At 37.9% G+C, this 24,714-nt stretch overlaps 1 protein-coding gene and 1 long non-coding RNA gene across 3 annotated transcripts in view; one reads left to right on the forward strand and one right to left on the reverse strand.

Annotated features, from left to right (window-relative positions):
- Positions 1-24,158, forward strand: part of LOC100565908 (transmembrane protease serine 11E) — a 77,328-nt gene extending 53,170 nt beyond the window's left edge. Inside the window, exons 5-11 of the mRNA XM_016994681.2 lie at positions 2,552-2,619; positions 7,578-7,741; positions 14,034-14,072; positions 19,928-20,093; positions 21,089-21,354; positions 21,443-21,585; positions 22,851-24,158. Coding sequence (XP_016850170.2) covers positions 2,552-2,619; positions 7,578-7,741; positions 14,034-14,072; positions 19,928-20,093; positions 21,089-21,354; positions 21,443-21,585; positions 22,851-23,012 — 1,008 coding nt within the window. The 3' untranslated portion in view covers positions 23,013-24,158. The remainder of the gene's footprint in view (positions 1-2,551; positions 2,620-7,577; positions 7,742-14,033; positions 14,073-19,927; positions 20,094-21,088; positions 21,355-21,442; positions 21,586-22,850) is intronic.
- Positions 2,530-12,199, reverse strand: LOC134292528 (uncharacterized). 2 transcript variants are annotated; one of them, XR_009999771.1, is made up of 3 exons: positions 9,757-12,199; positions 7,554-7,763; positions 2,530-5,721 (listed from the first exon to the last, which is right to left on the reverse strand). It is a non-coding gene; the product is annotated as an uncharacterized LOC134292528 (long non-coding RNA). The 2 variants fall into 2 exon arrangements; XR_009999772.1 differs by having other exon boundaries at positions 9,950-12,198.
- Positions 24,159-24,714: the final 556 nt, after the last annotated feature.

Here is a 24,714-nt window from a genome sequence, read left to right on the forward strand (position 1 = left end):
AGATACCAATAAAATTACATTAATTGAGGCCTCAGTGGGTTAAAGGTTTTTGAATATTTACCGTATTTCAAAGAAAAACAGTAAACTAACTCTATAAGTGGAAAAGTAGGGTCAACAAAAACAATATGGTATCAACAATAACTTTTTCATCATCATCATCATCATCATCATCATCATCATCTTCTTCTTCTTCTTCCTTTGTATCCTGCTCTATCCATCTCTCCATGGGGACTCAGGCTCTCTTCCAACATTGTAACAGGCAAACATTCAATGCCTATATAAACAATGAAGAGCTACCCTGTTTCCCCTAAAATAAGACATCCTCAGAAAATAAGACCTAGTAGAGGTTTTGCTGAATTGCTAAATATAAGGCCTCCCCCGAAAGTAAGACCTAGCAAAGTTTTTGTTTGGAAGCATGCCTGCCGAACAGAACACCAGAGCATGCAGGATCGGTAAATGTACATATCATAGATTGTTGCACATGGAAATAAAGGTAGTAACAAGATCCTTGATAGGATTCACAGTTTGTCTGGTTATGTGGGTTTGTGATGACAACTACTGTACAGTATATAATAAATGTTCATTTTTTTGGTTCAACAATAAATGTGAATTCTTCTTCATGGAAAAATAAGACATCCCCTGAAAATAAGACCTAGCGTATCTTTAGGAACAAAAATTAATATAAGACACTGTCTTATTTTCGGGGAAACACGGTAGGTATAGATCTATAATTATATATACTAATTTCACATTTGCATTTCCCCTTTGATTCCACTTTCTTCACTGAAAGATGGATAGCAATTCCATATATAAAAACATATTATATATATGACATGTCCGATCAATGGAAAAAGTGTTTCAATTCTCGTTTCTAAAGTAGGGGGCGCTGGCGCTTCGATATAGAAAGTATTTCCGATTTTTTCACCCAAAAATTTTGGATATTTCCGAAAATTTGTAATGATTCTAAATGTTTCTAAAATGGCGGACACACATACGCTGTCGCCAAAAAAAAAAAAAAAAGGAACCGGTGGGGGGGACTTTTACAGGGCTCTCCCGCCCTCATTTCTTGAGCTATCCTCATCAAATTTGCAAATAAGCTCCCATTCAAGGTAGGTTGCAGAAACAAAACAATTTTAAAAATATTTTTAAAAATATATTTTAAAAAAAAATTGGGGGGAAAAAATTAACAAAACATTAAGAGACAATTAGAGAATGGGCCAACAATGGTTCGAATTACATTGCTGGTTGCGCTGTGAGACAATGTCTCGGAATGCGTATCAAAAAGCGAGAACAATCCGAAATAATTCCGATATACGATTCAAAATGATTTTTTGGACATGTCTAATATGTATCTATATAGTCATCTCTTTATATGTGTGTATATATTTGCCAGCCCTATATATCTATATTAATATATATCTATATAGGCATCTATCTATATAAAAATAATTATGACTATATAGGACTTGCACTTACTTGCAAACATGTGAAGGGAAATTCATATATAAAATTAATGTATTTGTAGGGGGGAAATCTATGTATTATTTACAAGTTTTGGGGCATATATTTGCCCAAGGAAGAAATGCAAGCAAAGCCCCCCTGAAAACAACTTTTGTCTCTTTTCTCCTGCCCTTTCCCACCGCTTTCATTTTCCCCTTTTTCAAACTTTAAAAGTAGCCAGAAAAGGCTTTTAAAACTTCCCTTCCCCTCCCAAAAAACCTCCCACCCTATTTTTGTGTCCTTAGGAATAAAAAGAAATACATACCTTCTGTTGCTCCTTTCCCTCCCTTTTGACTCAAACGTTCTTGCAATAATAATAATAATAATAATAATAATTATTATTATTATTATTATTATTATTATTATTATTATCCTGCAAATTTGCAAGAGTCTCTCTTTTTCTTCCCCTTCCACCCATGCAATCTTTTTCTTCTTCCTAGCTTGCAATATGTTCTATCACTCACTCTCCTTTTGCTTTTGAAAACATTCCCTTCTTGTCTCTCTCTCTTAAAAAAAAAAAAAGGTAACTCGAGCCTGCGAGGAGAAGCGGAGAAGGGAGCTTCTGAAAAAGAAAACATACTGTAGCCTCCACGCTTTGCTGCCTGGCTTGACCTTGACCCCATTATAAGCCGGGGGAGGCTTTTTCATCCCCCAAAAAGAGATTTAAAAAACCTCCGCTTATCTTCGAGTATATAGAGTACTCAAAGATAATTGGGGGGAAACTATGGATAGCATGTCCATGGAGAAATCTCATTGTAGAGTCCAAAATTAAAAGAACTGTGAAGCTAGTTATTTGACACTAAAAGGTAGCTTTAAATTTAAATGCTCTTCCACATGCCACAGAGCAAATCACTTTTGAAAGTGCGAGTCATTCATGTACACCTTGTGGGATACATTAAGTCAGTTGATAACAAAGAGGAAATTGGTTTTAAAAATTCACACCTTGAATACTCATAGTCATAGTGCAACATGAAACATTTTTTTCCTCCTAAGTGATTGTATTTAACAGATTTTTGTTTGCCACTCCTGTACTTTTCATTTCTTTTAATAGATTAATCAGGCATTTCAAGCTACTCATTTAAAGAAAAGATTCATCAGATCACATGTCATAAGTCTAAGGTAAGTAAAATAAAAAATCCAGCTAAATGGGGCTATTGCCACAAAAGAAACCAGGAAAGATGACCAAGATGACTTTAAATGTAGATGTGCAGTGTACCTTGTAGGGTGTTTCATCAGAAGTAGCTTGCTATAGCCTCTGGATTCCCCGTTTTGACTATATAGCTATTATATAACACCTGATTTCACTATGGCTTCATATATAAACTAATATGCACTCCTCATTGGAGTAGACCTAATAAAACTTAGATACATTTCTACTTAAGACATCCTATGGATTCATTTTGTCTGTGAAGCTGGGACTTGCCATTGGATTTAGCCAGTAATTAGGGTTACCATATTTTGAAAAACAGAAAAGACACATTTGCCCATTGACTGCTTCAAACCACTGATCACTATAATTATTGTATATTTACTTTGGAGTAAGATTAAAATGTAGCTCTTACAAAGAAAATCTACCTAGGAAAAGGGGGATATATGGTATCCCTGTTTATAATATATATGATAAGATAATGGTATGTTCAGTTGATACCCTACTCTTTCTCCAAAGTGTAAGATGTGATTCCTGAGCAGTATACAGTGCAAGTGGCTTACTGTTAACATTGCTAAGTCATAATTATCTCAGGGCTAGATATTTCAGTGGCAAAACATGAGACCTAGGGAAACCCATTTTGGTATCACAGGGGTAGAGCCATAGTGATGTCATGAAATATGGTACAGTAGAGTCTCACTTATCCAACATAAACGGGCTGGCAGAACGTTGGATAAGTGAAAATGTTGGATAATAAGGAGGGATTAAGGAAAAGCCTATTAAACGTCAAATTACTTTATAATTTTACAAATTAAACATCAAAACATCAAGTTTTACAACAAATCGACAGAAAAAGCAGTTCAATACACGGTAACGTTATGTAGTAATTACTGTATTTAAGAATTTAGCACCAAAACGCTGCAATGTATTGAAAACATTGACTACAAAAACATTGGCTACTAACCAATTGACTACAAATAAAGATAGAATTGCATAAAATGAAATTATAGTTACAACATTGTTGGAAATTAAATGCATGAGTTCAGTCCTTGCTGCCTAGAAAAACAGCTGTGGATCCAGGTGGGAGACAGACTGCATTGGATAATCCAGAACGTTGGATAAGCGAATTCTGGATAAGTGAGACTCTACTGTACACGAAGCAATAACCATATTGGCACAAACAACAACGCACAAAGTCTAACACATGAAGAAAATCTGTATGCGTCCTGAGATTCACCTCCCTTGTGCTAAGAACTGGAGAAGAGAATCCAGACCCTGAAATCTGGAATGCCAAGCTTTTATGTACTTTCATAATGGGGCTTACGCTGCAAAATGCAATTGAGACTTGCTCTCTCTTTTTAGAACTGGGTGTTTGAAACAGGCTAATTAACTAGATTGCTCTGCTGTATGATTACATTCCTGATTGTTCTGGCATTCCCATCTTGGACTTTTGCCAACATTATTTAAATATGAATATCTCCCACTGTTAATAAATCTGGAAGATGGATTTTAAAAGTGGGTGTGATGATTTTAAAATTCATGTATCATGCCATATCCTTTAGAATGCTAAAATATTTAAAAGATCATGACTCTCGTTCTGGTGGGAACTAACTTGGGAGATTCATGAATGAGTTCAGATCTTCATTTTCTGAAGACAAGAACAGCACTTGGGTAAATGTCAGGCTGTGTGGGTTAATTCCATAGGCTGGGGTGCCAGGCTTAGTTCTGAAATCTACTTGGATGGGAAACTGTCTTTGAATTAAGTCATCATTCCCAACTTTATGCTGCAGGAATCCTTTGATTTGTTGTGTTGTCGAAGGCTTTCATGGCCAGGATCACAGAGTTGTTGTATGTTTCCCGGGCTGTATGGCCATGCTCTAGAAGTATTCTCTCCTGATGTGGGTGAAACGTCAGGAGACAATACTTCTAGAACATGGCCATACAGCCCGGAAAACATACAACAACCCTTTGATTCGTGTTACAACAGAAAAGGAGGGTTCACCTACACTGTAGAACAATGGATGTTGTTTGACATCATTTTAATTGCCATACCTCAATGCTATAGAATCTTGAAATTTGTAATTTGCTGAGGCATCAGCACTCTTTAACAGAGAAAGTAAATATTTTGTAAAACAACCTGTCCCATGATTCTATAGTAGTGGTGTGCATTTGTATGAAATTGCTGTTCATTTTGTTTAGTTTCATTTGTTTTGGCTGATTTTCATTTTTGCCTCCACTTCCGAAAACAAGGCGCCTATCCTAATGGGATTTTCGTCTGGTGTCTGAAAAAAACAAAAATGTTCAGACAATTGGGAGAAAATACTTATAGTTCTTCTAAGGGGAAATTTTAGAGAGAGACTGGAGGTTGGAATAGAGACAGGAGCCCAAATATGTCTTTGCTTTCAAAAATATATGTTATCTATAACAAATAATAAGACTATCCTATGCAGCCCAAAGGAGAGGGAGGACCAAGCCACAGGCGATACAGAGAGATAGGGAGAAGTAAAAGAGTACTTTTTCCAAGGGCCAGTTAAAGAGAGAGAGACAGGTTTAATTTCTGAATAGAGAAGGAAAGCCCAACAATTTTTTCCTTTGAAATTTATTTCTTTAAAAAAAAAATATGTGGAGGAAGAAGGGGGTTTTACACAAAGAATAAAGAAGAAAAGCCCCACACAAACTCCCCATCCAAACCCAACTCTACAACTTAAACTTTTAACTTTTGTGCATCCAAATGGACAGTATAAAACGAATACACAAATGAAACAGATTCAGCAAATACTGTGCACAACACTATTCTATAGCATTGAGTCATAGCAGTTAAAATGGTGTCAAATAGTGTAGAAGCATCATCAGAAGTAGCTGTCCTTGCTGATACCATTTCTGAACAGACCTGAATCAGAATGACTGCAAAGGAATGCAGGTTGATTAGGATGGATAATGCCTTTATAGCCCTCTCTCATATTCAGCCAAGATGTTATATGGAAACATTTGCATCATGATACTTAAAACTGGGTCCCTTGCTTGGATAGGTGTTTTGGTGCTGACGAGGAGAATATTCCCATCAAAGCTTCATCCTACAATGCAAAGGGATTCAAAGAAACAAGATGTTACATGTAATTAGTTGTGGATTAGTGGAAGTGAATCAGAGCTCTTGTGATTCATGTATGTTTCCTTACTTACATTTTGTAAAAGTATACAATTAATCACATGAGTCATGTCCTAGCAAAAATTAACCTAATATGAACTCCTTCCATGTGCAGGTGCTCATTTTAGATTCCCTTAAGGGGAAATACAAAGTGAAATTTTATTCATTAACTGAATAGTTTCTAGTAACTTCGAATCTGCTCCCTTTCCCCACTAAACTCTTACTCAGAAAATGTAGTGAACAGCATTGCTGACTAGATTGTCTGCTATGCTGGAAAAGTTAATTTTTCAAAAACTTAAAGGTGGTAATATAACAGTTATTTCACATGAATGGATGTCAGCTCACTCCAGCTGCTTCCAAATGAACACAAGAGACTCGCTCTGTTGTCACTGAAAACTTTACTGCAGGACACTTGGACATGCATAAAGCCGAGATTGCTGGTCGGCCCAGAAAGATTCCCTTATATACACTCCCCCCACATTCAAAGTAACAATTCCCGCCCAGAGAAAACCCCGCGCAATTCTTCCAGCTCGCACACCAGCCCTTTCCCTTCAGGGCCGAGAGCTGCAGGTGCCTTATCAGTTTTTGATGTCAGCGTCCTTGATTTCTGGCGCCAGAGTACAGGCCCAGAAATTATGGTCCTGACAAATGGACATCAACCTTGCTTCGGTGATTGTTGTTTTGATCTTCATTCAGGTAATTTGTTTCATTCTATGGAGTTTATCATACAAAGCATACAAAAAGTGGAACAAGCACATCTTTGCCTTGGACATATCTCATGATGTTACTCTTTTTCCACCACTCTCTTGGTGAGAAATGGCTTCATTATACACATCATTTTAAAAAACAAAACACCATCCAACAGTCTTCCACTGTGAGAACTGCAGGAAAGGGGCAGTGTCATGTGATAAATCCAAAACAAATACTTTGCTGTCCTATTGTAATTACAATGTCACTGTCTTGCATGAAGGACCTTAGTTAACTGAAACTGAAGGTTTCAGTTCACTAAGGCCCCTTCTACACACCATATAATCCAGATTCTCAAAGCAGATAATCCACATTATCTGCTTTGAACTGGATTATATGAATATACACTGCCATATAATCCAGTTCAAATCATATAATCTAGATTTTATATGGCAGTTTAGAAGGGGCCTGAGAATGTATTGGGACAATCACTACTGTATCGCCAACTAGAAACAGCTCCCCAGCAAAGCCTTGTTGTAACCTTGCTTCTGGTAAGGTCACAACAAAACATCCAGGCATATGACCAGCAAAAGTGACATTCCAAGCAAGGAGCACAGCAACAGATTTGTTTGATGTATGGACACAGGATCAGACTTGATCCAGCCCAATCCAGCTGTCCACACTTCAAAAACACTGGGATCATTCCAGAGCTTTCTGGAAGCTCCAGGGTAAATTGCAGTTCCCCTTGTACTAGATCAGTGGTTCAAAACCTTTGGTTCTCCAAGTATTTTGGACTTCAACTCCTACAATTCCTAACAGCTGGTAAGATGGCTGGAATTTCTGAGAGATGAAGTCCAAAACAACTAGAGGACCAAAGGTTGGGAATCACTGTACTAGATTAACATTTGAAAACAGCACTTCTGCTGTAAAAGTGGCCGTACATCATTTGGACACCTCATAGTAGTTGCAAGGTGAATCAATTTTATTTGGCCCATATCGACATTACTCTAGTCTGTGGAGAAAGACTTGTAGAAAATACTCTGGTAAACAATGCACTGGCTTATATGAACCCACCTCTGCAGCTTTCTTCTTTTGCAGGCCAGACAATGGTGTCGTCTTTGCAGAAGTGGTGTTGGTGCTTAGATTCATCTCCTCAGATAATAAACAGGCACGCTTGTCAACTGTCAACACTGTTTTGTTAAGGAGGCTGAGATCATCAACATGGCCCTTGAATATTGATCTTTCATCTTACAGTCTCACAGGCAAGTGTCAAAGATGGGTCTCCTTTGTGGAGAGAAAATGCAGAGTATAAACAATATTATGATTATTATGATTATCATTATCATCATCATCATCCTTGGTCATTTGCTGGTTTGTTTATCTGTATTTTTACAAATGCTTTCCTTTTCCTTACATTGTGCACTAAAGTGTATGGTATCGCCATAAATATGTTATCTGTTCTCAATTCTTAGGTATTTGTGGTCCAAATCGTTTTTTCTCTCCATGAGGACAAATAGATAGGTGACCGCCTCTCCATAACTTTCCCTTGATATTGCAGGTTCTAACTCAGTCTCCTAGATTCAACTCTACCAGAATCCGTTTCTGGCTTTCTTAGTTTCTGCCCTCTGGCCACTATTTGTGGATAATGTTTTTTTAATTAAATAATATGTTTATAGTCTAGTGGAGTTAATACCCAGTGTCTGCAGGCTGAATTGCAGGTACTCTTCACTAGCTATTACATTCCTTGTATACTTGTTCTCTGTCATTGAGCATAAGTTGCTTGTCTAATTCATGCCCAGGGCAAGCAGCATGAAAGAGAAAAGGAATTTCCATCATAGTTACTGCAGAATTATGATATTTGATTTATGATAGGTAGTCTGAAGGCTATAAAACATAACTTTTTTCATATCCGCTGAAAGCAGAAGAAGAGTTGCAGAGAATTACTAAAAAGAGTAGTGATATGGATTTTAAGATACAAAATGAAAGGCAGCTAATAGAAAAACTTTGAAATACCCTTAAAGATTTTCTGTAATATATTGAAGCTTAACAGAACCTACAACCACTTATTGTTTTGTGGCATTTGTTTGTCTTTAACCACTTCATCACATTGAAGCAAGGAAGTGTAGAGCTCAGTCTTACTCGGTTTTAAAATGAAACCGATGATTTCCCTACCTTCAACTCACTGTTAAATGTATCTCCATGGTACTCAGCATTCTTTCAGTATATTCACCATCACACTTTAATCGCTATTTTTAAAATTTATCTACCCTATTTATACCCTTCCTTTCTCTACCCCAAAAGGGACTCAAGGCAGCTTACATATGGCAATTATTGAATGCATTAAAAAGACATATAAAACATAAGATTAAAATATTTGCAAATGAAAAATTAATACAGATTGACAATTAAAAACATACATTAAATTAAAATCACTAGATACCGCATACCATCCCTCCCCCGCTGTTCTTTGTGGGAGGGAAACCTCTTCTCTTTGAAATGTCAGCTATTACGTGTCTTCAATTCCGTACAGGGAAGGACGGAAAACAGCAATGCTCTCTCTCTCTCTCTCTCTCTCTCTCTCTCTCTCTCTCTCTCTCTCTCTCTCTCTCTCTCTCTCTCTCGGCTGCCCCACAGAGAAGGGTGTGGACCTTGGGACTCCCAGGACTGCACAGCATGGAGACATGGCATAATAATAATAATAATAATAATAATAATAATAATAATAATAATAATAACAACAACAACAACAACAACAATATCCTTCTCTCCCGGCTTTCCCATGCAACACAAGGCACAGACATTTCATTGAAAGGAAGGGAAGGCAAGGGAAGGCATGAGAAGGACCCGGAAAGGCTATCTATATATATAAAAGAGTGATGGCATCACGGCGATGCACAAAACAACAAATCTACAGGCCCCCCAACTCGAAAATTGGCAACGCAATCCATCATCCCCGCCTCCAGTACGAGACAACAAAATATCACACAAACAACAATCACAGGGCCAAAAACCACAACAGACCATGTGCGCCTGCGCCAACACACAATCCTAGAAACGCTTCCCCCGCGCGCGCACACACACATTCCCCTCGCCCACGCGCTCAACTTCTCCCTCCTCCGGCACCGCCTCCATCTTACAAAAAAAACTCTTCACCAATCCTTCCCTCCACCACCTTCCCCCCAACGGAACACTCCATCCTCCTCCTTCTCTCCAGGCCTCCGAGGTAAAAAAAACCAAAAACGGAGAGCCTCCATTCAGCGGCTTCTTCGTCAGCCACCTTTTCCTCTTCCAGACACTATGGCTTCCTTTCTCTCCCCCTCTCTCCTTCCTCCGCCTGCCTCCCGATTCGAGGCGAGATTCCTGAGGGAAGAAGGGAAGAACCACCACCAGCAGCACCTTCCGCCTCAAAATCATTTTCTTCTCCCTTTTCCCCGCACACCCCCTCCCTCTCTCCCTTCCTTCTGCCTTACTGTCTTCCTTTTAGTACTCCTTTCCAAAACTTTCAAATGTTCTCAACTGCTGTGAATCACAAAGACTCCTTTAAGAGCCAGCCTCTATTCTGGGGAAACTACAGTTCCCATCATGCTCTCTCTGCCATGCCTCTTCCCCAATGGCAGGGAGAGTTTGCAACGTTTCCTTAGCTACTGGAAAACTTCCATTCTTCCTCCTTTGGTTATACAACAGACAACCTTGGATTATACAAAACCAGCACCTCGTGGCTCAAGTGACTTCACTCCAATCGATATTAAATAACAATCATAAAACAATACATTAATCAGTCAATAAATAGGCAATATACTTTCCTCCTGTTTTTCTCCCAACAGTTTCCAAAAAGCGAACCTCTGAGGATGTGCAAAGTTTCTTTTCTCTGCCATTCTGTTCTCTCTATTGTGTATAAGGGGTGGCTTTTAAATACCCCATAATATTATAATGCTATCATAATAATAAGGCTTTTTAATACTCCATACTATAATAATAATAATAATAATAATAATAATAATAATAATAATAATAATAATAACACTTAACCATCATTGGATCTTCAAACCAAATCTCATCAGATTAATTACCATTGAATGACCTTACAACTTCAAACCCTGCCTGCTTCCTACTTAGGGGAATCCTTTCTTGGGAGGAATAATAATAATAATAATAATAATAAACCTTTGGAATATAATAATAATATTACATAATAATAATAAACCTTTTAAATATAATAATATTACATAGTAATAATGAAAATAAACCTTTCAAATATAATAATAATATTAAATCATAATAATAAACCTTTGGAAAATAATAATAATAATAATAATAATAATAATAATAATAATAATAATAACAATAATATAATATAATACAGCAGGTTGTATACACACACACACACACACACACACACACACACACTGGTATATATGGATAACCCATACTCACCATACACCATATATAGGTGTGGGATACATACATATATGGAATATATATAGGCAACTTCAGATTATTTCTATATGAGAAACAGAATCTATATACATATACACACATTTGTATATGGATACAACGTACAACAGATGCTCAACGTACAACATATGACTACTTCCTACCAAGGGCAACCCTTTGTTACCCAGCTTAAATACAATTGAATATCCTTTCACCTTCCAACCCTCGCTCCTTCCTACCTAAGCTAAACCTTTCTTGACCACTTTTAATACCATTCAATACCCTTACACCATCAAACCGTACTTCCTTCAGACTTTAACTACTAATGGACTTACTGGAAGTTCACTAGACATGATTTGCGCTCAAGATCACACACAATCTTATCCATTTTCTACATATATACAACCATAACACATATACCACGACTTCCTCATTACTTTATTTTCAACACCACCACACTCCTCCACATCAAGACGTAAAGAACAACACTCTCAAAACAGATGAATTCCACACAAGAAACAAACGACAAAAAAAAGGAATAACCACAAATACTGCATATTCACAACCTTTTGGAAATGACATATACCAACTACCACCAATTGCTCAATACTTTATTTCCCATAACACCAGGCTTCGCCACAGCAACGCGTGGCCGGGCATAGCTAGTTTTTTTAAAAAGAAATTGTTCTCGTAAAGTAAAAACTCGGTGAACAAAAGGTAAGGCTTTCCATAACAAAGGTACCACAATTTCCCCTCTCACAAATTGGGGAGATGTTTCATTTTACACCTGGGAGCAACAAGTGCCATCACATTAGAGAACTGGCCAAACATCCGGATTATCCAAAAATCCACTTCCCTGCCACTTCCTGAAACATTTGAAAAGAATGCTGGCTTCCATGCTTAAAATACGCAAAGAATGCTGTATCCTACACTTGAAGCCAAACTGATTTGATGAGAACAGTGGCTTCCCGGATTTTAAATGTAGCACTCAGTGGTATTTAGTAAATGTGATGAAGTATTAAGAGAGAGAGAAAAAAGAAAAAAGATAGATAATGAAAATGTTGTTCCATAGCCTTTCCAATGGGTCTTGTGTTCTCAAGGGAAATGGCTGTTTGCATATTCTGTCTAGGCGGGGCATCAAAATATTTTTGTCATTTGTAACAAAGGGCGCTTCCAAACAGGCATTTATCCCAGGAACATTCGTGTTTAAAAAATGCAAATGTTCCCGGGTGCCTATTCACACACACCCCAGAAGGTCCGTGCTTTCTGGGGTGGGTGTCCAGATGTTCTCCCGGAACTTTCCAGGATTACAGCCGGACACTGTAACCCCCTCCCCAAAAGCTTCCCAAACCCCTTTAAAAAGTAAAATAACTCCATTTGAGTGGTCCTGCAGCTCTCCTGGCATGTAGCAATGATGCGCCAGGAGAGCAGGTGGGGAGGGCTGATATTCCTCCCCCCCCCCCCCCCCCCGCTTTCCTGGCACGTAATTCCTATGCACCAGGAGAGCTGGAGGATCACTGTAAAGGAGGCCCAGTAAGCTATTTTACTTTTTAAAGGTGTTTGGAGGGCTTTGAGGGAGGGGGTTGTTCTCGCTATCAAATTAATTTGCCAAAAACTAGGGGTTTGCTGGTTTGTGGCAAATTAATTCATGTTTTTCATGGACGTCATCTAGACAGCCCTCTTTTTATTGTGGGAAGTTCCGCATTAAAGGGCTGTCTGGATGTGCCCAAAGACAGCACCAGTAAGAACACTATAGGATGTAGTTTTACTCAATAGAGTTCGAATCAAAACAGAGCAAAAAATCAAGTAGCCAGCAGAAGGCAGCAGCATTGTTTTCCTGGGTAAAATTACTTCCACTGATTCAGCTTTTGTCATGACTCTCATTTTTGTTTGCATGGGAATCCAAGTTCAGATTTAGGATTTATGCCACTAGCTCTTATGTTTCTCCAAATCTTGGTTTAGAGCAAGGGTCCTCAAACGTTTTAAACAGAGAGCCAGCCAATTCACTGGACTATAGTTTGAAAAAAGACATTAACGAATTCCTGTGCACACTTCACATATCTTATCTGTAGTGTAAAAAAAGTATGACAGAAGAATATAACATTTAAAATGAAGAACAATAAACTTACTGGTATTTCAGTGGGAAGAGTGGGCCTGCTTTCGGCTGATGGAATAGTCAAGTTAATTGGGATTGTTGTTGTTGTGTGCCTTCGAGATGTTTCAGATTTCGGGCAACCCTAAGTCTAAAGTTTAGGGTGGGGCCAGGTAAATGACATTGGAGGGCCACATCTGGCCTGCTGGTCTTAGTTTGGGGACCTCTGGTTTAGAAAATATCCTGTAGAGGTCAGATTTTGAACACTGCCTTCATCTCTTTGTTGTTTATCGGGACATTTTATTGGTAAGTTTCTTGCAAAATGGGGCAGCACATCTATTTTGGCTCTTCTCATAGTAGCTAATGAATGGTCAAATAAGCATAGATATTACCACATTTTAAAGAAAGGAGGGCATTGTACACTGGGATTTGTCATTTTACTGGTATAACATGAATTATGTAATTTATTAATGAAAACCAAACTCCTTATTACTTTTGTAATAAAATTGTCTGACCAGAGAGTCTTCTTCTTAATCCATGATTTTGATAACCATCTGAATAATTTTGAATGTCTCTCACTTCTTAATCTTATGAGTTGCACTATGTAAAGTGTCAAAGCTGGGAACCTTTCTGTATTGCATGATGATGGATTATAACTTTCTTGAGACAAAATAAGACTGTATGGAAATGAAGCACACTTGGCAGATTATAATTTTGTCGCACAACTGGCACAAGTTCTGGATGTTGAATTGTGTAAGGTTATTAAGGGTGATGAAACTGCTACCATCCTGTCTCAAGAAACAAAAGCAATACTGTTGAAATATCTTTCAAATAGTGTTCCAATTCCTCAGACATTTTACCTGGGTAAAGACATTTTTGTTATGCTCTGTGCAATGAAAGTACCCAGATAACTGTGTGATGAGACAATTTTCTTATTAATCAGTAACCTGTGTTCCTTGAAAGTTAATTGAAAAAAAATGAAAATAATTCAGTGTTAAAGTGTCTGCTTGGTTTATCTTCTTTTTTAGAAATTAATTCACAAGATGGTGAAAATCTTCTCAACAATTGTAAGTAGTAAAATGTGGTTGTGTTCAGAAAGAATGCTGGTAGAAATGAGAAAGGGAAGACTTCCCTGATCTGGTTATTATCCTTAGCTGCCATAATGTGAATCCCAGCTGTCTGTGGATGTATTTAAGTTTCACTCAGAACACCTGGACAACACCCAGTTGGTGAAATCTAGCCCAGCACTGCTGTATTTACACCGGGTAGCAGAACTAGGGCTTCCTATTGCATACAGCGAGAAAGATTTGAAAAAGAGTATGGGAAAGCTTAGAACTGACTCCCTCTTGACTCACTTCTTCAGGAATGGATCAGCTTTGATAACGAATAGGAGCTGATCAAATACAAAGAGATGACACTTAATTGGGGAGAAACCCTAATCTTTTGCTAAGAAAAATGGGACGAAAAGAAAGTAAGTGAGAAGGTTCACCTGGGTCTTTGTAAGTTGCTGCTGTTCCATTATTTTAGTTATAAAGATTCCAGGTGAGACTTTGTGCCTATTATTATTATTATTATTATTATTATTATTATTATTATTATTATTATTATTATCTTTATTTATACCCTGCTTTTCTCCCCAGTAACACCACACACTTTGATCAATTTAAAACAGAGTGAGTTTAAAAATTAAGAAAAACCAATAGTACTAATAGTGTGTGAGGTTAAAATACAGTTAAATGTAATAAATTCAATGAAAATACATTTTGACTTGTTTATAGATTTTTATCTCCAAGAAAATCACAGATTTTTTTACATTTAATAAAGATGGTAGAAAGGCAGATTCTGGAAAGGATTTTTGGGGGGGGAAGGAAAGCTGGCTGTGAGGAGGGGGTCCCAAGAGGTGTAGCAGTAGCAATAGTAGTAGTAGCCGCAATAAGTAACAGTAGCAATAGTAATAGTAGTAGTACAGTCATTCCTCCACATTTGTGGTTTTGACTTTTGCAGATTTGATTATTCACAGGATTGGGTTGTTGTGTGTTTGATTATTCACAGATTTGATTTCAAACGTTCTCTTAAGACAGTGGTTCTCAACCTTTGGTCCCCAGATGTTTTTGATCTTCAACTCCCAGAAATCCTAACAGCTGGTAAACTGGCCGGATTTCTGGGAGTTGTAGACCAAAAACAATTGGGGACCCCAGGTTGAGAACCACTGTCTTAAGAGATGTCTTTATAGTGTGACTGTAAGGAGGTCAACCTCCTTCAGCCATGCTAGAGGACTTAAGAGATTTTATGGTCCAATGTGATTTTATGGTCAACTGAAGACATGGCTATTTCAACAAGCCTTTGACCATGTTTAGAATCCCTTAATGAACATAACTGAGGACCTAGAGACGATTATGCACTTTATGAGACTGATATTAATTGCAATTGTTTTTTAAATGCAGCTGTTGTTGCTTTTACTGATTTTAATCAGGGGGTTTGTGATGTTTATGTTGGTTATTACTACTTTTGTGTTATTGTCTTTGCACTTTTTGTATTTTGCATGTTTGCACTCTTGAGTGCTTTGTGGGCCACCCGAGTCCCTTGGGAGATGGTGGTGGGGTACAAATAAAGTTTGTTATTATTTATTATTAACTCCCAATGACCATAGACTCATTCTGGAAGACATTCCTAAAAGATGTTCTCACAGGTTAAAAAAATAGAAATGTCTTTACTCATGGTCTTTCACTTTCATGGGCGACCTGTGCCCCTATACCCAATTAATATGGAAGGCTGCCTGTAGTAGTGTTTTCAGGCTCATTTCCTGTGGTTCTCACAAAGCTGTATGGCATCTTTTGACTAATAAGATACCACATCTTTCCATTCTTATAGAAGAGCAGATTTCATAACTGTTGGACTCTTTATGATAAAATCATGTTCTGTTTCTAATTCTAACTATATCTGAGGAGAAGGATGGTTTAAAGTAATTGTCTTGTTATGTCGTTTTTGTTTATTATTTATTTTTATTTATATGTTTTAAATTTCTGTTAAATTTTATACATGTAATGCTGTGTTATGTTATGTTGTTGTTCAGGCTTGTTCCTGTGTAAGCCGCCCCGAGTCCCTTCGGGGAGACGGGGCGGGGTATAAGAATAAAGTTTATTATTAATATTTTAAACATTTTTTTGCAGACACAATAGCATATTTTCCTGAAATATACACTTCTGTGCAAAACTGTTCTGCAAAACAATGTGGATAAATTTCCTCCCCACAAATCTCAAGATTCTTTTGTGTGGACAAATTTTCATAAAAAGTCAGCTAAAGTGAAAAATCACCCAAAAATGAACTCAGGGAAAAATCTTTTGAAATTGCATGTAAGAATGATATAAGCAGTAATTTACATCTCTAGTATAAAAAGCAGCAAGCCACAATCTCTATTCAGGGTTTCAAAGATTCGGAAAGCGCCTTTCAGGTTGGCTGCCAAACCTTTGTACAATCTACCCATCTCTATTCCTTTGCTGGCTAATTGATATCTCCCACCTCAAAAACAACCATTGCTAAAATCTGGTGCAAAAGGTACCGTATATACTCGAGTATAAGCCGACCCGAATATAAGCCGAGGCACCTAATTTTACCACAAAAAAACTGGGAAAACATTGACTCCAGTATAAGCCGAGGGTGGTAAATTTCAGAAATAAAAACAGATACCAATAAAATTACATTAATTGCGGCATTGGTAGGTTAAATGTTTTTGAATATTTACATAAAGCTCTAATTTAAGATAAAATTGTCCAACTATGATTAAATCATTATTCTCATTTTCTTCAATGTAAATGTGCTTATGTATCCTTTTAGTAATAATAGAGTAAAATAATGCATATAATAATAATAATAATAATAATAATAATAATAATAATAATAATAATAAATACAGGAAAATAATACATGTAATAATAAATAGAGTAAAATAATAAATGCAATAATAATAATAATAATAGAGTAAAATAAATGTAATACTAGCAACAATAATAGAGAAAAATAATAAATGTAATAATACCAATAATAATAGAGAAAAATAATAAATGTACCATATATTCTCGAGTATAAGCTGACCCAAATATAAGCTAACCAGGACCCTCACCTGAGTATAAGCCATGGGGGGCTTTTTCAGTCTTAAAAAAGGGCTGAAAAACTAGGCTTATACTTGAGTATATACAGTATATTCCATCTCTGTGTATGTCTCATGATATCAATGGTTATTGTCACTTTGATGCTACCCAGGCCTTCCTCCAAAATTCTTGAAAGTGATAAATGTTGACATTATTTTGTGCTTAGAAAAGGCATGAAAGGCAAGCAGTGTTGAATGTATTTTTGTATCTCATGGCTGCAACATACCCTTAGACAAAGGGTCCTTATACTTTTTTCCTTGTTCCTGATTAATTTCACTAGTTCACATATGTAGAATGGCCAGCAAAAACTGAGCTTAGAAAACTGGGGATAATGGTAACTATGCAGGAAAGTGGATAGTGGAACCAGTAGTAAAAAAAGAAGTACCTTTTCCAAGCTGTAAGCAACAGCATCATCACCTAGCATAATATCAATTTTAGCCCCCAGAGAGAGTGAGTAACATCCCTGCTGAGTCCTGAAGGTCACTGCACCTGGTGACTCATGGAAACCATACATGGTTCATGTATTGAAAAAAAAATCATCCTCCTACAGCATATAAATGAGCAAAGAGATTACATCTATTACACAAAGAATGCCAGACACTCTTAATCCTGAGTAGACATAGAGGGTGTACTCAGATCTGAAAGTAGTTTCTGTTTGATGTTCTAGCTTTATGTTCCTATACCGATGACGCTTGCATGAACCTGAGCTAATTAGGACTTGATAATTTTAGCAATATGGTGAAAATGTTAATCCCCAGGGTCCTTCCCATGCAGGGCCATAGCCAGTTTTTTTTTTTGGGGGGGGGGGGGAGGTTGAAACTTTTTTTTAGTAAATCATAAAGACTGGTTCCATAATGCAAAACAATTTAGAAATAAGGCCCCATCGATAAACTTCAGTGGACACTCATGGGGATTTGGTTAATTAGTTAAAATTCAGGAGTAAACCAAGTTATTTTAAAAACCTGTAAAATTTTGGGAGGGGGGGGTTGAACCCCTAACCCCCACCCCATCTACAGCCCTGTTCCCATGGTATAAACCCCCTTAAAAATGTTTTTAACTGATCTTTCAAAAAAAAAATGCGCAAGCAGAAATCAACCTCAGGTTTCACCCAAAATAAAACCTGCTTTAGAGAGAATTAATGGTCCTAGAGCCTACAAGGAGTAGTAACTCCTTAAAAAAAAAACAATTTGGAGGTGACTTGGAAGATGTTCATAGGAGCTCCATACTTCTCATCCCTACCCTAACTCTCCATGAGAGCAAAATTGAATGTGTCCCCAATTCCTTTGAAGGTCCAGTTCATGATAGCAATGTACACAAGATTCCAGGTCATTACTGAGCCACTTTCCCGATTCTTCAAAGTATGACAAATGGGAGGTTATAGGTCATAGAATGTCTAAAATCACCATAAAATACTATGAAAGAGCTAGAGCATTTGCACAATAGAATCATCACCTAATAAGGTCAATGTGAATCTCATCCATGGAAATGTGTGTAGCATTTGATTGATTCTTATAATTCAACAATACTGTTTTTCTATTTGTTTTGCATGAAAATTATATATAGTGGGCCCTTGGTATCTGCTGGGGTTTGGTTCTAGCCACTTCTTCCCCCAGGATAGCAAAATCTGTGGATGCTCAATAACCACCATTTACAATAATAATAATAATAATAATAATAATAATAATAATAATAATAATAATAATAATAATAATAATAACTTTATTCTTATAACCTGCCCCATCTCCCTGAAGGGACTCGGGGTGGCTTACATGGGGCCTTGCCCAGACACAACAGTATAAAAGCAAAAGCAAATTACTCAACAATAAAACATCAGCATCGATAAAAAACAATCATAAAAGGTCAACATACAAAATAAAATGTTAAAAACATGAGTTGCATTCACGGATCTGGGCCAAAGTGCAAAATATGTCAAAGTCATCAGGAAGGGATAGTTACGCAGCTGATGTAGTCAATAAAGTGCTAAGTATAATACTGAGAAGGCATACCTGTGGATCTATTGCTAAGTAGGCAGACAAGTCGAACCTACAAGGATCAATTATCAAAGGACTTTTGGAAGAGCCAGGTTTTCAGGTTCCTCCAGAAGGAGAGGAGGATGGGGGCCTGCCTGATATCCCTAGGGAGCGAATTCCAAAGCCGGGGGGCTACGACGGAGAAAGCCCTCTCCCTCGTCCCCACCAACCACAACTGTGAGGGTGGTGGAAGTTAGAGGAGAGCCTCCCCCGATGAGCGAAGAGATCATGCAGTTTCATAGGGGGAGATGCGGTCTCGAAGTTAGGTGGGTCCCAAACCATTTAGGGCTTTGTAGGTGATAACCTGCACCTTGAATTGGGCTCGGAAAATAAACGGCAGCCAATGGAGCTCCTTAAACAGTAGCATTGAACGCGCCCTGTAATTTGCTCCAGTTAGAAACCTGGCTGCCGAGCGTTGTACTAATTGTAATTTCCAGGCCATCTTCAAAGACAGTCCCATGTAGAGCTCATTGCAATAATTCAGTCTAGAGGTAACTAAGGCATGGACCATGATGGGTTCCCTTATGTAAAACAGTAAAATTGCTGCTCTTTTTTTTAAGGAGGTGGCGAGGATAAGGAAAATATTTTCAAGCCATAGGTGGTTGAATCCATAAATGTGAATATGGATGCCCAACTGTTTAAAAAATGCATAGAATTCTCAAATAAATGGCAACTTTGTCTTTCAAAATGCATAATCTTAAAGCTCTGTCTTTTGAAAATTGAGCAAAAAAATTTCTTTGGCAGGTTGTGGAACACGAATGGACAAAACTGAGAGGGTCATTGGAGGAAGCATCGCAGGAGAGGGAGAATGGCCGTGGCAAGCTAGCCTTCAGCTGAATGGTATCCATCGCTGTGGGGCAACAATAATCAGCAACGAATGGCTTGTATCTGCAGCTCACTGCTTTAGAGGGTGAGGACTTCCAATATAATATCAACAAACCCCAATATCACACTTATTAAAACCGGCACATACCATTTATAAACACATGTGCACCAGCTATGACAGTAACTGCTACATATTGTGAAGTTGAGACTAGAAAAGTGTTGTTGGAGTTTGTCCATTTTTCTTTTTGCCCACTAATTATTTTCAAGACTTCTCTTTCACAAGCTTTTTCCTTCTAGGGTGGTTTTATTATCTCATCTTGAAGCAAGTTCGGGGGTGTGAGATGTCTGTGAGGAGGAACTGTGGAGCTAAATCAATTGACAAAGGAAGAGTTGTCTCTTAAAAACTGCCCTTTCTACTTTACTACTATAGTACAATGTCCATATCCAGTGGAAATGCATTCCAAAAAGCTTTTGGATACTGAAACCATTGATAATAGTGAACCTTATAATTTGACTAAAATTGGGTTGGATGCATATCATGTAAAAGCACTGGAGGGCTTTGAGAGGTCCATAAACATTTCTGGGGGTAATATATTTTGGATTTTGAGTAGATGAAACTGTGGTTATCAAGTCTGTTGTAAAGGGGTTGTAATGTACAGTGTTCCCTCACTTATCGCTGGGGTTAGGTTCCAGGACCACCCGCAATAAGTGAAAATCCGTGAAATATGAACACTATATTTGTTTTAATATTTATACATTATTTTAGTAGTTATACACTATTTTAAGTCTTTATCAACCAATCGTGTGTTGATAAATTGCTGCCTCCTCCTCCCGTTGTTGCTTGGGCTCCTTTTCTCTCCCTTTGGCTTCTCCTTCCTTAGGCTGTAAATTGTAATTTTTTATGATTTATAATAGTCTTTTAGAGTTTATTGAAAACCACAAAATAGCGAATCCGCAAAAAGTGAACCGCAAAGTAGTGAGGGAACATTGTAGTTTGTTATAAAGCCCTTAGAAAGGTTAAAATTTGGCAATTGTCATTGCTAGGCACAATTAATTATTTTTATATTATTTGAATTTCAGAGTCTCAGATACCAAGAGTTGGACAAGTACTTTTGGAGCACGTATAAGAACTCCAGCAATGATAAGGGATCTTCAACAGATAATTATTCATGAACATTATGCCAACAGTGTAATAAATCATGAATATGATATTGCTGTTATAAAGGTCTCATCCCCTTTACCCTTTACATCGGCCGTGCATCGTGTTTGTCTTCCAGAAGCTACGCAAAAATTTCCAGAAAACACAACTTGCTATGTCACAGGATATGGTGCACTAGTAGATGATGGTGAGCAATTGCCCATTTGCTTTTAAGAGAGTGTGCAGTATAGTCTTCACTAATCTTGGTAATAACTATATGATTATTTTTAATTCAGGTCCCAGTGTTGGTGAACTTCGTCAAACAGAAGTGAAAATTATAAGTAATGACAGATGCAATAGAAGGGAAGTATACAATAGAGCCATTTCACCTGGCATGCTGTGTGCTGGATACCTGGAAGGAGGGAGTGATGCTTGCCAGGTAAGTGTTAGAAGACAGCAGAAAGAGCACCAAATGTGAAAGTGTTAAACGCCTCTACCAAAGGATTTGTAACTTCTGAAAATTTGGCAGAATGTATACAAGGGCAAACTATAGCTATTAGCTACTTGAAGGTTGGGTTGCTGACCTGAAAGCTGCCAGGTTCGAATCTCAGGCGGGTTTGGCCCATGTGCCTTGTATTTAACACATGTGCTGTAAGCCAAACCTTTTGACCCTCTCCTCTCAATCCAGTAGCAAGATGGAAAACAGAAAACCAAAGGGGACTGATTTGGTTTAGATGATCTAATGTCCACCTACTTTATCCTTGGTAAACAAAAACAAATGCAGTTTAATATGACTTGACTCTCCTCTTTGTTTTCTGTTTTCTTCAAAAGTAGCATGACCAGGGCGAAACACAGAGCTTCACAATTCACGACACTCCCTTGTCCCAAGTTTCTGTGTTTTGCCTAGGTAAGCTAGGGCCCCTGGTGGTGGCGCAGTGTGTTAAAGCGCTGAGCTGCTGAACTTGCAGACCAAAAGGTCCCAGGTTCAAATCCCGGGAGCAGAATGAGCACCCACTGTTAGCCCCAGCTCCTGCCAGCCTAGCAGTTCGAAAACATGCAAATTTGAGTAGATCAATAGGTACCGCTCCGGTGGGAAGGTATGCTGGCCACATGATCTTGGAGGTGTCTATGGACAACGCCGGCTCTTCGGCTTAGAAATGGAGATGAGCACCAACCCCCAGAGTCGGTCACAACTGGTCACAACAGGGGAAAACCTTTATCTTAAGCTGGAGACTGGCCATCAATCTGTAAATTACCAAGTCTGTGAAAGTGGAGTCCATGAAAGTGGTGGGTCGACGGATTAATCTAAAGTCAATAAATCATGTTCAATTATACAATTGGATATAAAGACAAGGCCAACATTAATAGTAAAATACTATGTAGTGAAGTCAGCTTGCTGTTCAGTATGAGCTGGGTGGTGAATCTGCTTTAATCTTATTGTAACTTTAAAGGTTCCAAGGAACTGAACTTTACCTCCCAAATAGGATCTGTATCTTGAATAGTGCCTTTAAAGTTCAGGCAAAAACCCAGGGGAGATTCACTGCCTTGCAGAAAGGGAGCCATTTGTTCAGACAGTGGCTGTAGGTTAAAGTTTAGAAATTAGGTGCAAGGATGTACACATTAGGCTTGACTACTTTATCACTTTTGCACACAATCGTATTTCCTTTCTGCATATTTAACAAATGATTATATTTCTTCTACTAGGGTGATTCTGGTGGCCCACTAGTTACATCTGATTCCAGAGGAATATGGTACCTTGTTGGCATAGTGAGCTGGGGTGCTGAATGCGCAAGGCCAAACAAGCCTGGAGTTTATACACGTGTGACTTACTATCGCAACTGGATTTTTGAAAGGACTGGGGTCTGAAGTTACCAGAACGATGAACTTCACAGGCAATGTATATGCCTGAGAGCCAAGATATTTTGACTATTCATAGATACGTTTTCATTCACATCATTATGTTGCTTTGATCAGTTCTGGTTCTAACGAAGGCATTGGGATTGGAGGTGTTTCTTGCCAAATCAAGTCATGTCCTACCACTCTCATTGTTTTACATTTCTGTTACGTACTATGAGAGAAATAGGTAAAGAACTACAGTTACAGTCAGCAAAAACCTTTTGATTTCTTTTAGTTTCTAATTCTTAAATCACTGTACTGTTGAGGCCCTGTTCAAAAGATATGGACCTCTGGTTATCATTGCTGCTTTGATAATGTGTTCAAAGTTATTTTGAAGTGCACTGCTTAAAGGGGAATTCTTGTACATTCCTTTTCAGGGACAGAAAATACTCTGATTTATTACCTCTCTCTTTTAAGATTAAATCTTGAAGTTTCACACATGACCCCAGTACTTCTGGAGTAGGATGAACAAAGAGCCATCGATGGTCCATGGTGTGGTGTGTCTGGGAGTTTCAATGGCTGACCTGGCTATGCAATTATGTGACTAGTGCTACTCCTTATTGCTCTTATTTATCTTCTGGTCTCTGGCAAATGCATTTTGGTGCATCTTTTCCTAAAAGGTGTATTCTGTGTCCAACTCTTCAGTGAACTGGATAGGATGCAGAAAGGATCCTCTTCATTACCTGAGAATAAAATTGTGTTCTTTCCAGTAAAAAGACAGAGACTGGGTTTACCTTCTAGGAACTTGGACAATTAGGAACAAAGAGATCTTCTTCCAGAACAAAGAGATCTTCTCTTATCTAGAAGATTTCTCCCTATTCGGCTCACAGACCCACCTGGTGCAAGGACAACCATCCCACAGCCACTTAATGGAATTGAGTTGAGTGCGAGAACCTCCCAGTGCCTTTGTAAACTTTGGTGAAAAGAAGAAGTCATCACATCTCTTGATCACTGCAGTGATAAAGTTATATTCCACCTGCGCTGGTGTTGGATCTCACCTAACTTTTCCACATTTGATGTGTAACTTGTTTTGCTTTGTATCTGACTTGCATATATAACTAAATACTTTATTTTCAGGTTTTATCATGAAAGTTCTTCTACTGTAAAACTTTGGTGCTCTTTTTCTTGTGAACCTTTTTTTGCCTGGAATGAAGATTTATGGCATGGAAAGAAGTATGTGTATATGATATCCCTCTGTTCTATATTATGGTTGCCACAGTTATGTCCATGGTTCCCATTAGTTGTGAAAATGTATATCTAAAAAAGAGAGGGCACAGGAACAATCCAGCAAAAGCTAGTTAAGGGCCCTTCCACACAGCCATATAACCCAGAATATCAAGGTAGAAAATCCTTCAATGTCTGCTTTGAACAGGGTTATCTGAGTCCACACTGCCATATAATCCAGTTCAAATCAGATAATGTGGGATTTTATTCAGCTGTGTGGAAGAGGCCTAAGACTAAGCCTGAATATATGTATACACACAGAGAGATATAATTTATCTGGAGGAACACTCCTTAAAATTCAGTAATGTTCTTTTCAGTGCACTACAACACCGTAATCCTTAACTCATGTTGACTTTAATGGGATTGCCTTTTAAGTGCTAATGCATAGAACTGGGTCAATGTCTTACTGAATTTAGTGGGGCCAGAACAATCTTCCCTAATATAGTTT

Source organism: Anolis carolinensis, chromosome 6 (assembly GCF_035594765.1).
Source record: "Anolis carolinensis isolate JA03-04 chromosome 6, rAnoCar3.1.pri, whole genome shotgun sequence".
In the NCBI taxonomy this organism is placed as follows: Eukaryota; Metazoa; Chordata; class Lepidosauria; order Squamata; family Dactyloidae; genus Anolis; species Anolis carolinensis.